The sequence below is a fragment of the Rhinoraja longicauda genome, chromosome 8 (genome assembly GCF_053455715.1).
Source record: "Rhinoraja longicauda isolate Sanriku21f chromosome 8, sRhiLon1.1, whole genome shotgun sequence".
In the NCBI taxonomy this organism is placed as follows: Eukaryota; Metazoa; Chordata; class Chondrichthyes; order Rajiformes; family Arhynchobatidae; genus Rhinoraja; species Rhinoraja longicauda.
This window is the reverse complement of record NC_135960.1, coordinates 72,679,478-72,697,423: the sequence shown is the minus strand read 5'-3', so window position 1 is coordinate 72,697,423 and position 17,946 is coordinate 72,679,478. Positions and strand designations below refer to the sequence as shown.

General features: G+C 43.6%; 1 protein-coding gene across 1 annotated transcript in view; it reads right to left on the bottom strand.

The window, feature by feature from the left end:
• dgkg (diacylglycerol kinase, gamma) overlaps nt 1-17,946 on the bottom strand; it is a 389,823-nt gene that overhangs the window by 285,941 nt on the left and 85,936 nt on the right. Inside the window, exons 4-6 of the mRNA XM_078404272.1 lie at nt 13,903-13,952; nt 11,735-11,809; nt 9,487-9,606 (exon numbers count right to left, since the gene is read on the bottom strand). Of these exons, the coding sequence (XP_078260398.1) occupies nt 9,487-9,606; nt 11,735-11,809; nt 13,903-13,952 (245 nt within the window). The remainder of the gene's footprint in view (nt 1-9,486; nt 9,607-11,734; nt 11,810-13,902; nt 13,953-17,946) is intronic.

Here is a 17,946-nt window from a genome sequence, read left to right as displayed (position 1 = left end):
TTCTTCCTCATCTCCATCCTAAATGGCCTACCCCTTATTCTTAAACTGTGGCCCCTGGTTCTGGACTCCCCCAACATTGGGAACATGTTTCCTGCCTCTAACGTGTCCAACCCCTTAATAATCTTATACGTTTCGATAAGATCCCCTCTGCTGTGGAATAGCCTTTCACACTGTAAGGCTCAATATGATCCTCACTTATCATCTCATAAGTAAGGCAACACCTGTGATCGGCAACCCCTCAGTAACTTGGGTCCCAAACTCTCAACCTGCTGAGTCAAAAACCTTGAGATACACCAGTGAGTCACAGGTCCTCTTTCTAGTCACGGTGCAACACTCTTCATCAGGAAAGTGTAAATAATAAAACATAACCGTCAGCAATGTTTGTCCCAACATACTGTTCAGTGATAAATGATGAAAGTGGTGTTAAATATCACTTCAGTTGCAATAATATCAGTTTGCAAGTTCTAACACATTTTTAACATAGTGATAACACTTCTGTAACTACATTTGAGACAATTACCAGGAGGGGTAGTTGATCCAACTAACATCAGTGAAGCATCAATGTCAATCGGTTTCAACTGAAGCTTAGTTTATAGTCAATTTATAGTCAATTTATTTGTCACATACACATAAATGTGCAGTGAAATGAAACATTACCCACAGTTCAACAATAAGACCAATAAAAATAATCAATAAAAATGCAATAACACATACATTCATAACCAACACCAAACAAAAGAAACATCCATCACAATGAGTCTCCTCCAGTCACCTCCTCACTGTGATGGAAGGCCAGAATGTCTTTTTCTCTTTGTCCCGCCCCGTCTTTTTCTCTTTGTTCTTTGTCCCGCCCCCCTGACATCAGTCTGAAGAAGGGTCTCGACCCGAAACGTCACCCATTCCTTCTCTCCTGAGATGCTGCCTGACCTGCTGAGTTACTCCAGCATTTTGTGAATAAATACCTTTGATTTGTACCAGCATCTGCAGTTATTTTCTTATAATATATGTCTTTTTCTCTTCCCTGACGTCTTCTCCCGCGGTCAGGCTGTCAGAGTTGCCACGTCGGGGCGGTCAATTGTAAACTGAATATGATTAAAACAGTCACAAATTGTCGGAGTAACTCAGGGAGACAGGCAGCATCTCTGGATGGAAGGAATGGGTGATGTTTCAGGTCAAGACCTATCCTCAGAATCCAGCATTCTGTATCTCTCTTTGGTGTAAACCAGCATCTGCAGTTCAATATGTATTGGAACGAATACCTGATCCATTGAGTTACTCCAACATTTTGTGTCTATCTTCAGCATCTGCAGTTCCTTCCCCGACATGATTAAAATAGTATTCAGTTATATTGTGTAATTCCATTCTTCATAATATAACTGAATATTCCACCACCTCCAACAGGAGGTGAGGTTGGAGGAGGTGCAGGTGAACCAGGTCCCACCACTGGCCACATCTTCCCATCTCCACCCCTTTCTGCTTTCCGCAGAGACCGTTCCCTCCAAAACTCACTGGTCCACTCGTCCCTTCCCATCCAAACCACCCCATCCCCGGTCATTGTCTCCTGCAACTGCAGAAGATGCAACACCTGTCCCTTTACCTCCCCCCCTCGACTCCATCCAAGGACTCAAAACAGTCTTTCCAGGTGAGGCAGAGGTTCAACTGCACCTCCTCCAACCTCATTTACTGCATCCGCTGTTCCAGGTGTCAACTTCTCTACATCGGCGAGACCAAGCGCAGGTTTGGCGATCGTTTCGCTCAACACCTCCGCTCAGTCCGGCTTAACCAACCTGATCTCCCGGTGGCTCAGCACTTCAACTCCCCCTCTCACTCCCACTTCCAATCTGACCTTTCTGTCCTGGGCCTCCTCCATTGTCAGAGTGAGGCCCAGCGCAAATTGGAGGAACAGCACCTCATATTCTGCATGAGTAGTTTACACCCCAGCGGTATGAACATTGACTTCTCTAACTTCAGATAGTCCCTGCTTTCCCTCTCTATCCCCTCCCCCTTCCCAGTTCTCCCACTAGTCTTCCTGTCTCCGACTACATTCTATCTTTGTCCCGCCCCCTCCCCTGACATCAGTCTGAAGAAGAGTCTCGACCTGAAAGATCACCGATTCCTTCTCTCCAGAGATGCTGCCTGACCGGTTGAGTTACTCCAGCATTTTGTGGAGTAATTGAAATCCAATATAGCATAATCTTCGTCACAATGTATTAAATCAAAGGTTTTGGTTTAGACAATTAGACTTTAAAGATACAGCATGGAAACAGGCCCTTCGGCCCACCGAGTCCGCACCAGCCAGCCATGACCCCACACACTAACACTATCCTACACACGAGGGAAAATTTACGGTTTATCAAAGCCAATTAACCTGCAAACATGTACGTCTTTGGAGTGTGGGAGGAAACCGAAGAAAACGTACAAAGTCACAGGGAGAAGGAACAAACATCGTACAGACAGCACCCGTGTTCCAGTACCGCCACACCACTGTGTACCCACCCCTCAAATCATAAAACTATTGCTAAAATACTATGACATATTCGGTCAACCAATAAAAGTAGCTGAACCACTATCTGCCTCTTTGGTGACCCTCGGACTTTCCTTGATTGGACTTTGCTGGCTTTACCTTGCACTTAAACGTTATTCCCTTATCATGTATCTATACACTGTAACTGGATCGATTATAATCATGTACTGTCTTTCTGCTGACTGGTTAGCACGCAACAAGAAAGCTTTTTTTTTCACTGTACCTCGGTACATGTGACAATAAACTGAACTGAAATTGAAATTGATCTGATTCAGAATCCAGAATAATGTTATGATGTTGTAAGTTCACAGTTACAGAGAAAGTGCAGATAAATAAAAGTGCACCATCTGCAATAACATATAACATATAACATATAACAACTACAGCACGGAAACAGGCCTGTCCGGCCCTACCAGTCCACACCGACCATTCTCCCTGACCTAGTCTCATCTACCTGCACTCAGACCATAACCCTCCAATCCCCTCCTATCCATATACCTATCCAATTTACTCTTAAATAATAAAATCGAGCCAGCCTCCACCACTTCCACCAGAAGCCCATTCCATACAGCCACAACCCTCTGAGTAAAGAAGTTACCCCTCATGTTACCCCTAAACTTTTGTCCCTCAATTCTGAAGCTATGTCCCCTTGTTGGAATCTTCCCCACTCTCAAAGGGAAAAGCCTACCCACGTCACCTCTGTCCGTCCCTCTTAAAATTTTAAAAACCTCTATCAAGTCCCCCCTCAACCTTCTACGCTCCAAAGAATAAAGACAATAGACAATAGACAATTGTAGCTTAAGTGCTGAAACCCAGGCAACATTCTATATATATATCAATCTCAGAGAATGGAGAATTTATGGAATTCTCCATCTAAGATCTCCATAAAGTACGATCAAGGCTGATAGTGTGGGTGTCAGGGGTTATGGGGAGAAGGCAGGAGAATGGGGTTTGGAGGGAGAGATAGATCAGCCATGATTGAATGGCGGAGTAGACATGATGGGCCGAATGGCCTAATTTGGCACCTATCACTTATGACCTTATGATACAGACAGCTTTTTGGTCAATGCAACAGAGAGGGAAGGGGGTAGATGAAGGACATGAGGATCAGGCAAAATAGTTGTGTATGTTCCAGTATTCAGTTCATTCATGGTTCATCCGATGAGCCATGAATGTATTGAACAGTAGAGCAAACTCAAGGCTGAATATCCACTCGATCTGCTGGTTCATGTGTTCTTCCTACCCAAGTATCCAAAAATTGATGCACTATTTTATTATGTAGGTTTCACAATACCTAATTTTACAAATAATCTCTTTATCTATTTGTATAGTTGCTCTGTTTGTATTCCTGGTTGCAATGTTTATAGACCTTAAACTTACCCCCTCATATTTAACAATTTATTCATTTGAAGTGTTGGTGCCTCTTTGCCTTTTATAGTTTCTATGCAAATGTTATGTCCTTCCCCTAATTTGTGTTGCAAAAATGCTTCCCCTTTTGTCAAACGGGTTACATTTCCAATCATGTCTCAGATCTGCAAGCCCAATGTGACTTTGTGAAACGACTAACAATGTGTGTTTCCGCAATGTGTGTTTGTGCTCTCTGCAAATAAAGACCCAACCTGTTCAACCTCTCTCTGTAGCCTAAATGCTGAAACCCAGGCAACATTCTAGTAAATCTCCTCTGCACCCTCTCCATTTTGTCGACATCCTTCCTATAATTTGGCGACCAGAACTGCACACCATACTCCAGATTCGGCCTCACCAATGCCCTGTACAATTTTAACATTACATCCCAACTTCTATACTCGATGCTCTGATTTATAAAGGCAAGCATACCAAATGCCTTCTTCACAACCCTATCCACATGAGATTCCACCTTCAGGGAACAATGCACAGTTATTCCCAGATCCCTCTGTTCCACTGCATTCCTCAATTCCCTACCATTTACCCTGTACGTCCTATTTTGATTTGTCCTACCAAAATGCAGCACCTCACACTTATCAGCATTAAACTCCATCTGCCATCTTTCAGCCCACCCTTCCAAAAGGCCCAAGTCTCTCTGTAGACTTTGAAAATCTACCTCACTATCAACTACTCCACCTATCTTAGTATCATCTGCATATTTACTAATCCAATTTGCCACACCATCATCCAGATCATTAATGTAAATGACAAACAACAGTGGACCCAACACAGATCCTTGGGGTACTCCACTAGACACTGGCCTCCAACCTGACATACAATTGTCAACCGTTACCCTCTGGTATCTCCCATTCAGCCATTGTTGAATCCATCTTGCAACCTCACTATTAATACCCAACGATTTAACCTTCTTAATCAACCTTCCATGTGGAACCTTGTCAAATGCCTTACTGAAGTCCATATAGACAACATCCACAGCCTTGCCCTTATCAATTTCCCTGGTAACCTCTTCAAAAAATTCAAGAAGATTAGTCAAACATGACCTTCCAGGCACAAATCCATGTTGACTGTTTCTAATCAGGCCTTGATTATCCAAATAATTATATATATTGTCCCTAAGTATCTTTTCCATTAATTTTCCCACCACAGACGTCAAACTAATAGGTCTATAATTGCTAGGTTTACTTTTAGAACCTTTTTTAAACAAAGGCACAACATGCGCAATGCGCCAATCTTCCGGCACCATCCCCGTTTCTAATGACGTTTGAAATATTTCCGTCATAGCCCCTGCTATTTCTGCACTAACTTCCCTCAATGTCCTAGGGAATATCCTATCAGGACCTGGAGACTTATCCACTTTTATATTTTTCAAAAGTGTCCGTACCTCCTCTTCTTTAATCCTCCTAATTTCCATCACTACTCTACTTGTTTCGCTTACCTCACATAATTCAATATCCTTCTCCTCGGTAAATACCGAAGAAAAGAAATTGTTTAATATCTCCCCCATTTCTTCCGGCTCAGCACATAGCTGTCCACTCTGACTCTCTAATGGACCAATTTTATCCCTCACTATCCTTTTGCTATTGACAAATCTGTAGAACCCCTTGGGGTTTACTTTTACATTACTTGCCAAAGCAGCCTCATATCTTTTTTTCGCTTTTCTAATTTCCTTCTTAAGATTCCTTTTACATTCCTTATATTCCTCAAGAACCTCATTTACTCCCTGCCGCTTATATTTATTGTATATCTCCCTCTTTTTCCGAAACAAGTGTCCAATTTCCCTGGAAAACCACGGCTCTTTCAAATTATTATTCTTTCCTTTCCACCGAACAGGGACATAAAGACTCTGTACTCTCAAAATTTCACCTTTAAATATCCTCCATTTCTCTATTATATCCTTTTCATAAAACAAAAATTTCCATTTCACTCCTTTTAAATCCTTTCTCATCTCTTCAAAATTAGCCTTTCTCCAATCCAAAATCTCAACCCTTGGTCCAGATTTGACCTTCTCCATAATGATATTGAAACTAATGGCATTGTGATCACTAGACCCAAAGTGCTCCTCAACACATACCTCCGTCACCTGACCCAACTCATTTCCTAACAGGAGGTCCAACACTGCCCCTTCTCTGGTAGGCACCTCTACGTATTGCTGCAAAAAACTATCCTGCACACATTTTACAAACTCCAAACCATCCAGCCCTTTAACAGAATGTGATTCCCAGTCTATATACGGAAAATTGAAATCACCCACAATCACCACTCTGTGCTTACTACTAATATCTGCTATCTCCTTACATATTTGCTCTTCCAATTTTCGTTCCCTATTTGGCGGTCTATAATACACCCCTATAAGTGTTGCTAAACCTATCTCATTTCTGAGTTCCACCCAAACAGCCTCTCTAATCAAGCCTTCTAGTCTGTCCTGCCAAAGCACTGCTGTGATATCCTCCCTGACAAGCAATGCAACACCCCCACCTCTTGCCACTCCGATTCTATCACATCTGAAACAATGAAATCCTGGAATATTTAATTGCCAATCGCAACCCTCCTGCAACCATGTTTCACTGATCGTCACAACATCATACTTCCAGATGTCAATCCAGGCTCTAAGCTCATCCACCTTTCTTACAATGCTCCTAGCATTAAAATATACACATTTAAGGGACCCATCATTTCTTATTCTCAGTTTATTTCTTTTCCCTTCTTTCTCTCCTACATATTGGGTCTGAGTGTTTCCCTTTTCTGCCTCCTGCCTCACACACTGCCTATTAGCTATCTGTGTTTGAGTCCCTCCCCCCAACCGTACTAGTTTAAAGTCTCCACAGTTATTTTAGCAAATCTCCCCGCCAGGATATTGGTTCCCCTCGGGTTCAGATGCAACCCGTCCTTTTTGTACAGGTCATACTTCCCCCAGAAGAGGTCCCAATGATCCAGAAACTTGAAACCCTGCTCCCTGCACCAGTTCCTCAGCCACGTATTTATCCTCCACCTCACTCCATTCCTATTCTCACTATCGCGTGGCACAGGCAGTAAGCCTGAGATTATTACTTTGGAAGTCCTTTTTTTTAACTCTCTTCCTAGCCCCCTAAATTCTCCTTTCAGGACCTCTTCCCTTATCCTACCTATATTGTTGGTACCTATATGTACCACGACCTCTGGCTCCTCTCCCTCCCCTTTCAGGATATCCTGGACACGCTCAGACACATCCCGGACACCAGCACCAGGGAGGCAAACCACCATCCGGGTCTCCCGACTACGTCCACAGAAACGCCTATCTGACCCCCTCACTATAGAGTCCCCTATTACTACCGCTCTCCTCTTCCTTTCCCTACCCTTCTGAGCAACAGGGCCGGACTCCTTGCCAGAGGCCCGGGCACCGTCGTTGCCCCCAGGTAGGCTGTCCCCCCCAACAGTACTTAATTGCAACATGGAAAATCACCAATTTTTTCTTTCTGAAATGAAATCATTGTTCACAAGTTATAGGAGTAGAATCAGGCCATTCGGCCCATCGAGTCCACTCCGCCATTCAATCATGGCCAATCTCTGCTTCCTAATCCTATTTTCCTGGCGTCTTCCCATAACCCTTGACACCCGTTCTAATCAAGAATGTGTCTTTCTGCTTTACTGACGAAACTGTCACCCTCCTCATCACAGTGAGGAGGGGACTGGAGGAGACTCACTGTGATGGATGTTTCTTTTTGTTTTGTGTTTAGTGTTGGTTGGGGTTGTGTAATTTGCTTATTTTATTGCTCTATTGTTGGACTGTGGGTGACGAAATCTCGTCCAAAGACTTGTTTTTTGGATGACAAATAAAGATATCCTAAAAATATCTACTGACTTGGCCTCTGTGGCAACGAGTTCCACAGATTAACAACTACCCTTCTGACTAAAATGCTGGAGTACCTCAGCGGGTCAGGCAGCATCTCTGGAGAGAAGGAATGGGTGACATTCCTCATGTGTCACATGAGAATATTTGAAAAACAGATTAAATAACTTCCAATTACTTTTTTTAAAAAGGGAGATGATTCATTGAGAGTTTGAGTCCCGAGAATGGTTCAGGGAATGGGGTGATGACAACTGTGTTGATGTTCCACAGTTTGGTACTGCTAATGCAGGACTGTTTCATGCTTCATGCTTTATGAGCTCACTCTCTTATAATCTGCAGCATCATCAAGATAATTATTAACATTAATTAGACTGCTTTCACATCTGCCGAAAACCACACTATTAAAAGGTTACCCCTCGGATTCCTATTAAATCTTTTCCCTTTCAACTTAAACCTTAAACATATTAATCAAAAGATAATGCTTCTGGGTGGATGACCTAGGTGGTGAGGATAAATACTATGGCTCAGACCCTGTTGTGTTTCATCAGAACGCATTTCTCAGGGTCTAACAATCACAACTACATTACTCACTTCTGACATTCCTTTCATCTCCCTCTACAACATTAGAAAATATACTGAACTGTAATTATATAAACAGATGAGTTCCATCATTGACCCATTAACATAGTCACAGAGTGATACAGCGTGGAAACAGGCCCTTCAGCCCAACTTGCCCACACCGGCCAACAGGTCCCAGCTACACTTGGTCCATATCCCTCCAAACCTGTCCAAATGTTTCTGAAAAGTTGGGATAGTCCCAGCTTCAACTACCTCCTCTGGCAGCTTGTTCCATACACCCACCACCCTTTGTGTGAAAAGGTTACCCCTCGGATTCCTATTAAATCTTTTCCCCTTCAACTTAAACCTATGTCCTCTGGTCCTCGATTCCCCTACTCTGGGCAAGAGACTCTGTGCATCTACCCAATCTCTTCATCTCATGATTTTATACACCTCTAGAAGATCACCCCTCATCTTCCTGCGCTTCAAGGAATAGAGTCCCAGCATACTCAACCTCTCCCTATAGCTCAGACCCTCTAGTCCTGGCAACATCCTCGTAAATCTTCTCTGTACCCTTTACAGCTTGACGACACCTTTCCTATAACATGGTGCCCAGAACTGAGCACAATACTCTAAATGCGGCCTCACCAATGTCTTATACAACTGCAACATGACCTCCCAACTTCTATACATTTCTGTGTAGGAAAGAACTGTAGATGCTGGTTTAAATCGAAAGTAGACACAAAATGCTGGAGTAACTCAGCGGGTCAGGCAGCATCTCGGGATAGAAGGAATGGGTGACGTTTCGGGTCGAGACTATTCTTCAGACAGCCTGAAGAAGGGTCTCGACCTGAAACGTCACCCATTCTTTCTCTCCTGAGATGCTGCCTGAACCGCTGAGTTACTCCAGCATTTTGTGTCTACCTTCGATTTAAACCAACATCTGCAGTTCATTCCGACACTGAAATGTATAGATGTTTCTGTTATGTATTGCGATTTAGTTTTACACTCTACCTTCAACACACAACAGCTGATTATTAGTTGTTATGAAGAAAGCAGCTAAGGCGGTTCAAAGAGTGACTCAATGTTCATAATTTTTTTTCTGAAGAGCTCTGTAATTTTCACTAATGATTGCTTACAGCCCTATACTTACCGTCTCCATGCCAAGCAGGACCAGCAATGGGATGGTAGTTATCCCACCTCTTATCCACTCTTCAAGTGTGACTGTACCATCGTGATCATAATCAATTTCCTCCATCATCTCCATTAGTATCTGTGGTGTAACATATGACAACATGTAATCTAACAAGACATGTTTCCTACATTTTGAATGGTTTCAGAATGAAAACCAGCTCAATACATATGCATTAACTTCTCATTTCAACAGGGATATCAAATGTATATGAAACTGAACATTCTCTTTCTCAGCACAATGCAATCAAATGGTTAACAAAGGAGCAAAATCTCATGCAGAGCATGAAAGGAACAGTCAGGAAAGAGGTTGATGGCTCAAACGGATACACGTTGAGAAGATATTTGCAGAAGATGAAGAAGGTGTAATATGGAACATTTCGAAAGTGTGAGTGTGGCACGGTGGCGCAGTGGTAGAGTTGCTGCCTTCCAGCGGTAGAGTTGCTGCCTTACAGCGAATGCAGCGCCGGAGACCCGGGTTCCATCCCGACTACGGGCGCCGTCTGTACGGAGTTTGTACGTTCTCCCCGTGACCTGCGTGGGTTTTCTCCGAGTTTCCTCCCACACTCCAAAGACGTACAGGTTTGTAGTTTAATTGGCTTAGTCAATGTAAAAGTTGTCCCTAGTGTGTGTAGGATAGTGTTAGTGTGCGGGGATCGCTGGTTGGTGCGGACCCGGTGGGCCGAAGGGCCTGTTTCCGCGCTGTATCTCTAAACTAAAAGATGAAGGTGTGGACTGGATGTTGGAGCCAGAGGAACGTAAGGTGTACTCAAAGTGGTTCAAAAGCATTGCACAGCCAGAGACACTGAGCACGCCTGCATTGTAAAATAGATATCTGTAAATAATAGGATGTGCAGGAAGGAACTGCAGATGCTGGTTTAAATCGAAGATAGAAACAAAATGCTGGAGTAACTCAGCAGGTCAGGCAGCATCTCTGGAGAGAAGGAATGGGCGACGTTTCGGGTCGAGACCCTTCTTCAGACTGATAATAGGAGACGTGTTGTGAATATGTTAAAAATGGGAATCATGTTTATGGAATTGGATCCAGGAACTAAATGATCTACAACATGTTGCAGATGAAAAATAAAATAATTCCATGGTAAATACTTGCACATTTTACAAAAATGATGAATGAATGTACAATTTACATTTGTATGATAAATACATGTTTTGCACAGGACAAAACGATTTGAGTACGATATAATATGACCATTAAATGTATGGTAAAGTTATACACCGATCAGCCAAAACATTATGACCACCTGCCTAATATGCCGTTGGTCCTCCGTGTGCCGCCAAAACAACGCCGACCCGCCGAGGCATGGACTCTACAAGACCCCTGAAGGTATCCTGTGGTATCTGGCACCAAAACATTAGCAGCAGATCCTTCAAGTCCTGTAAGTTGCGAGCTGGAACCGCCATGGATCGGACTTGTCGATCCAGCACATCCCACAGATGCTCAATCGGATTGAAATCTGGAGAATTTGGAGGCCAGAGCAACACTTCATGATGTTCCTCAAACCATTCCCCAACAATGTGTGCAGTGTGGCAGGGCGCATTATCCTGCTGAAAGAGGCCACTGCCTTCAGGGAATACCATTGCCATGAAGGGGTGTACCTGGTCTGCAACAATGTTTAGGTAGGTGACACATGTCAAATTGACATCCACGTGAATGGCCGGACCCAGGGTTTCCCAGCAGAACATTGTCCAGAGCATCACACTCCCTTGTCGTCTTAACATAGTCAGTTCGGACCAGACGGGATAGCCTTCATTGCCCCCGCGCATCGAGGAGCCTTGGGCGCCCAACACCCTGTCTGTTGCCGGTTTGTGGTTTGTCCCTCCTCGGACCACTGTCGGTAGGTACTCACCACTGCTGACCGGGAGCACCCCACAAGCCTTGCCGTTTCAGAGATGATCTGACCCAGTCGTCTGGCCATAACAATATGGCCTTTGTCAAAGTCGCCCAGGTCTTTACTCCTGCCCATTTCTCCTGCATCCAACACATCAACTTCAAGAACTGACTGTTCACTTGCTGCCTAATATATTCCACCCCTTGACAGGTGCCATTGTAACAAGATAACCAATGTTATTCACTTCGCCTGTCAGTGGTCATAATGTTTTGGTTGACCAGTGTATAACCATGTCATCACACCATCACGAGTTGTAATCAAGACATCACATTGTTAGTAAGATTTTCTTAAAATACTTACTGGTCTGAGTTCAGTGGCATCCCATTCCAAATACTCTGCAACATGGACCATTTGATTAATGATTCGGTCTAACTCCTGCAATGAAAATAAAAATAAAAGTTAAGTGACTGACAGGTTACATGTCAGATATTCCAAAGGTGGAACACTAATGGAAAAAATACCTTGGAAGAGAAATTAGAAATCAGAATTATACTTATCTTGCGAGTGCTAAGTATGCCTGCACATAGAAACATAGAAAATAGGTGCAGGAGGAGGCCATTCGGCCATTCGTGCCAGCACCGCCATTCATTGTGATCATGGCTGATCATCTACAATCAGTAACCCGTTCCTGCCTTCTCCCCATATCCCTTGATTTCACTAGACCCTAGAGATGTCTGTCTGTCTGTCTGTCTGTCTGTCTGTCTGTCTGTCTGTCTGTCTGTCTGTCTGTCTGTCTGTCTGTCTGTCTGTCTGTCTGTCTGTCTGTCTGCCTGTCTGTCTGTCTGTCTGTCTGTCTGTCTGTCTGTCTGTCTGTCTGTCTGTCTGTCTGTCTGTCTGTCTGTCTGTCTGTCTGTCTGTCTGTCTGCCTGCCTGCCTGTCTGTCTGTCTGTCTGTCTGTCTGTCTGTCTGTCTGTCTGTCTGTCTGTCTGTCTGTCTGTCTGTCTGTCTGTCTGTCTGTCTGTCTACTTACCAACCATCAGTCTGAAGAAGGGTCGAAACGTCACCCATGGTCCATATCCCTCCAAACCTGTCCTATCCATGTACCTGTCCAACTGCTTCTTAAATGTTGGGATAGTCCCAGCCTCTACTATCTCCTCTGGCAGCTTGTTCCATATGCCCACCACCCTCTGTGTGAAAACGTTACCCCTCAGATTCAAATCTTTTCCACTTCACCTTGAACCTATGTCCTCTGGTCCTCGATTCACCTACTCTAGACAAGAGACTCTATGTATCTACCCGATCTATTCCTCTCATGATTTTCTTCCTACACCTCCTGTCTCCAACGGTCCCAATCCACACACTCGCCACTGGTTGCCCAATCTGTCCATCTTCACAATGCCTGGTACCTCCACACCAATTACAAACTGGACAGACTCCAATGGTAGGTGAGATGGTTCTTCATTCTCACTGTAACAACGTTTCCTTTCAGACCTATGCATGGTATATTTAAAAATACCAACAGAACTATTCAAAGCAAATTATAAAACAATATTTCTTCCACCACAGCCCCAAGAAATTAGTCATTATTCCTGAAAACTGCTGGATAGTCTAAAGGATTGACAATGCTTCTAAATCTGTGGAATTCTCTGCCTCAGAAGGCAGTGGAGGCCAATTCTCTGAATGCATTCAAGAGAGAGCTAGATAGAGCTCTTAAGGATAGTGGAGTCAGGGGGTATGGGGAGAAGGCAGGAACGGGGTACTGATTGAGAATGATCAGCCATGATCACATTGAATGGTGGTGCTGGATCGAAGGGCCGAATGGCCTCCTCCTGCACCTATTGTCTATTGTCTATAAATACGTGGACAAGTGAAGGATAAGGGAGGTTAAGTGGGATTCACTGAATCGCTGCCCAATGGCCTCTGCTGTGGCACAGGCAGCATCTCGGGATGGAAGGAATAGGTGACCTTTCGGGTCGAGACCCTTCTATCTTCAGTTTAAACCAGCATCTGCAGTTCTTTGGTAATCACAAAATGCTGGAGTAACTCAGCAGGACAGGCAGCGTCTCTGCGGAGAAGGAATGGGTGACGTTTCAGGTCAAAACCCTTCACGACCCGAAACATCACCCACTCCTTCTCTCCAGAGAGGCTGCCTGTCCCGCTGAGTTACTCCAGCATTTTGTGTCTACCTTCGGTTTAAACCAGCATCTGCAGTTCCTTCTTACACAAGGTTTCTGCGGTGAAATGTCTGTGCAAATCTAGTGGGGTTGTGCAGAGGAGAGGATCGTGTGGTCAATATGCATTTAAACAAAGTATGTGATGAAGTAATCTCGCCTCGCACTTAAAAACAAAGCAAAATGTAAGGCTGTTAATGATCTCAGCAATGGAGCACAGAAATCATACCATCTTTACATTCCACTCCATCAGTTGTAGGGTACATAAACTGAAAACATACAGGCTCCATTTTATATTATAGAGAGTGGAGCAGTCTTAACGATTACAGTTTACGTTATTAAATAAAAGAAACTTACAGAACTGTCCAGAAAACCATTTCCATCTGTGTCATACAGCCGAAACATAACTGTCAAAGAAAACAGTAACAATATTAAAATGATGACATGGTTCAATACTGAATGCCAAATAATAACTTATTTTACAAGCTGCATTAATAAAGCACTTATATGCAAAGTGTATTGAAACAAGAATATTGGTTATGACACAAATTGTGTAATTTAAGAAAGAGTGGGAATTATCTCAATCACGATTAAATAATATGAAATTTCCTCCTCAAAATATTTCTTGGGGTGATGGAAATGCTTTTTTTGCTCTGGCTATTTCATTCTTAGACTAACCACAGAGATCTTTGAGAGGCTCCATCTGTCGTTCTTCTGCTCAGACAACACGTCACACCACTAATGAGGAGAAACTTCTGCTGAAATGAAGTTTCGGGTCGAGACCCTTCTTCAGTCTGAAGAAGGGTCTCAACCCGAAACATCAGCCATTCCTTCCCTCCAGAGATGCTGCCTGTCCCGCTGAGTTACTCCAGCATTTTGTGTCTTTCTTCGGTGTAAACCAGCATCTGCAGTTGCTTCCTACACAATGAAGATTATGTCCACACAATCCAATGTGCTTCATGATACATGTGGAGGACACCCTTCCTGAACCTGCTGTTTCTGCCATTTTCTCTTTGTCCAAGTTATCTGTAATGTCTAACTGCTATTACACCAAAGATAATCTTTCCAGAATCCTGAAAAAAATTGTTAAATGGGCTCAAAGTGTATTTTCATGTCCTTCACTGTAAATTTGCTTCAGAACAATCTAATTATATCACTTGCACTTAACAACCGAACAAAATTGATATGCATGATATCGCTTTGTTGTAATTTATTGTAAACCCATAGCATAAACATTTTGTTGGAAAAGAGATATTGGAATACAAAGTGAAGTGTGTTTTATCCATGACCGAACCAAGAATGAGTACTACAGAAAATACAGGGTTCAATTACATTCAAAATTATCAATATGATGTATTACAACCGCATCACATTTTTTAAACAAAAAAGGCTACTCAAGATGTGACACTAATAAGCTCCATATCTCAAGGAAAGTTTGAAAATAGAGGCATTTATTTCAGGAGATATGGGTCCTCTCTTATACGGTGAATCTAGACCCACTGATGTGGTTGAATGTGAAATGGCCTGGCAGGTCACTCACGTGACAACAGCCACTATGTTGAAAGAATGAAATAAAGCAGATCACTTTGCATTACCAGTGTAAGAAAATAACTGCAGATGCTGGTACAAATCGAAGGTATTTATTCACAAAAAGCTGGAGTAACTCAGCAGGTCAGGCAGCATCTCAGGAGAGAAGGAATGGGCGACGTTTCGGGTCGAGACCCTTCTTCAGACTGATGTCAGGGGGTCGGGACAAAGGAAGGATATAGGTGGAGACAGGAAGATCTGGGAAGGAGGAGGGGAAGAGAGGGACAGAGAAACTATCTAAAGTTGGAGAAGTCAATGTTCATACCACTGGGCTGCAAGCTGCCCAAGCGAAATATGAGGTGCTGTTCCTCCAATTTCCGGTGGGCCTCACTATGGCACTGGAGGAGGCCCATGACAGAAAGGTCAGACTGGGAGTGGGAGGGGGAGTTGAAGTGCTCAGCCACTGGGAGATCAGATTGGTTAGTGTGGACTGAGCGCAAGTGTTGAGCGAAACGATCGCCGAGCCTGCGTTTGGTTTTGCCAATGTAAATAATACATCGGCGAAACCAAACACAGGCTCAGCGATCGGCAGACTGTGACGGAAGGCATCATCAACATACTGTGTGGTGAGGAACTGGAGATGCAGAGGAACCTGAAGACAGACTGGAGTAGCTCAGCGGGCCAGGGAGCATCTCCGGAGAGAAGGAATGGGTGACGTTTGGGGTGGAGACCCTTCTTCAGACTTCACCAACACACCCTGTTGATAGTTGATCTTCCATTGATGCAGGGTCTAAAACCCTAGAATTCACGGCGGTCACGGTGGTGCAGCGGTAGAGTTGCTGCCTTACAGCGAATGCAGCGCCAGAGACCCGGGTTCAATCCCGACTACGGGTGCTGTCTGTACGGAGTTTGTACGTTCTCCCGTGACCTGCGTGGGTTTTCTCCGAGATCTTCGGTTTCCTCCCACATTCCAAAGACATACAGGTTTGTAGGTTAATTGGCTTGGTAAATGTAAAAATTGTCCTTCGTGGGTATAGGATAGTGTTAGTGTGCGGGGATCGCTGGTCGGCGCGGACCCGGTGGGCCGAAGGGCCTGTTTCCGCGCTGTATCTCTAAACTAAACTAAACTAAAACTAAATTCACTCGTCAACAGCATAACTTGAACCGCCGAACCACACTTCAAGAAGACTACTCACAGCCACATTCCCAAGTGCATTGAATGCACACCATATATCAATACAGATAGCAGATCGGCATGCTGGAGTATAAACATTGCACCATTGGTTTTTATGGAATAATTCCATCCACTACTTTTCTGAGAAGATAGAACTCAAACTGGTTTCATTCCTACAGAGGAATGCAACAGATATTTTCACATCTTGTATTCTGACACTATTAGGAATATAAGGAAATTGCATCTGTATTTGGTTTAGTTTCCTTAGGTTTAGGTTAGAGATGCAGCAGAGGAACCGGCCCTTCAGCGCACCAAACACTGATCGATTCACCCTAGTTCTAAGTCATCCCACTTTCACATCACTCCCTACACACTGGGGGGCAATCGTACAGCGGCCAATTAACCCACAAACCCGCACGTCTTTGGGGTGTGGGAGTAAACCGGAGCAACTGGAGGAAACACAAGCAGTCACAGGGAGAACGTGCAAACTCCACACAGACAGCACCTGAGGTCAGGATCAAATGCAGGTCTCTGGCGCTGTGAGGCAGCAGGTTTACCAGCCGTGAATCGCTTTGCAGCTTCTACTTTCTAACCATCAACCATCAGATTTTTTTAATACCCATTACATGAAAATGTGCACCTTTTAAAGGTTGTTAATTATCATCAGTTCTGAATTTACGAACTTTTGTGGATGAAAATCTAATTAATCCTTTTTTCTCTGCTGCCCCTTAATCAGGGCCTGATTTGTCTCCTTAAATCAGTGTAATCTGGAAGCATTGTCATTAACCGTTCTTTGTTTAGTTGTTAATTTAGAGAAACAGGCCCTTCAGTCCACCAAGTCTGTACCGACCAACCAATTGTGTAGGGTAATGTTAATGTGTGGGGATCGCCGGACGGTGGGGACTCGGTGGGCCGAAGGGCCTGTTTCCATGCTGTCTCTCTAAACTAAACTAAATTGAATCAATATATCATGCCAACACCTAGACATCTTTGAGGAGTCAACAGCTATGTTAACTTTGGTTTATTAACCTATAAAAAATATGGGGGAAACTAGATATATCCTTTTTTGACTAGCAATTCCTATATATCAATGTGTAGAAAAGAATTGCAGATGCTGGTTTAAATCGAAGGTAGACACAAGATGTTGGAGTAACTCAACGGGTCAAGCAGCATCTCTGGAGAAAAGGAATGGGTGACGTTTCAGGTCGAGACCCTTCTGAGGAGATGATGCAAGAGCTCTAAAATAACCATTAATACTACTTCTAACCTGAACTACCAGTGTTATCCTATGCTGTGAATTCCCACACTTAGACACAACTTTCACAAGTAAAGATAGACACAAAAAGCTGGAGTAACTTGAAATGTCACCTACTTCTTTTCTACAGCAATACTGTCTGACCTGCTGAGTTACTCCAGCTTTTTGTGCCCATCTTCGGTTTAAACCAGCATCTGCAGTTCCATCCTACGCTTCCATAAGTAATCCGTGTGATAACAAAGAATACTTTTCTACAATATTTTTCTAAGTTCCGGAGGTACAGCTCTTAATTCAGTTATTTTGACGAAAAGTGTCTCATTAATAGTTGTTGGTAACAAATACAGAATAGTCAGAATCTGTTGAGTTTCATCTTTTGTGAAACAGAAGTTATTGTTTAAATCATGGCTGACAACAGAAGACCAGCACCTTTCATTGCCATGTGGTA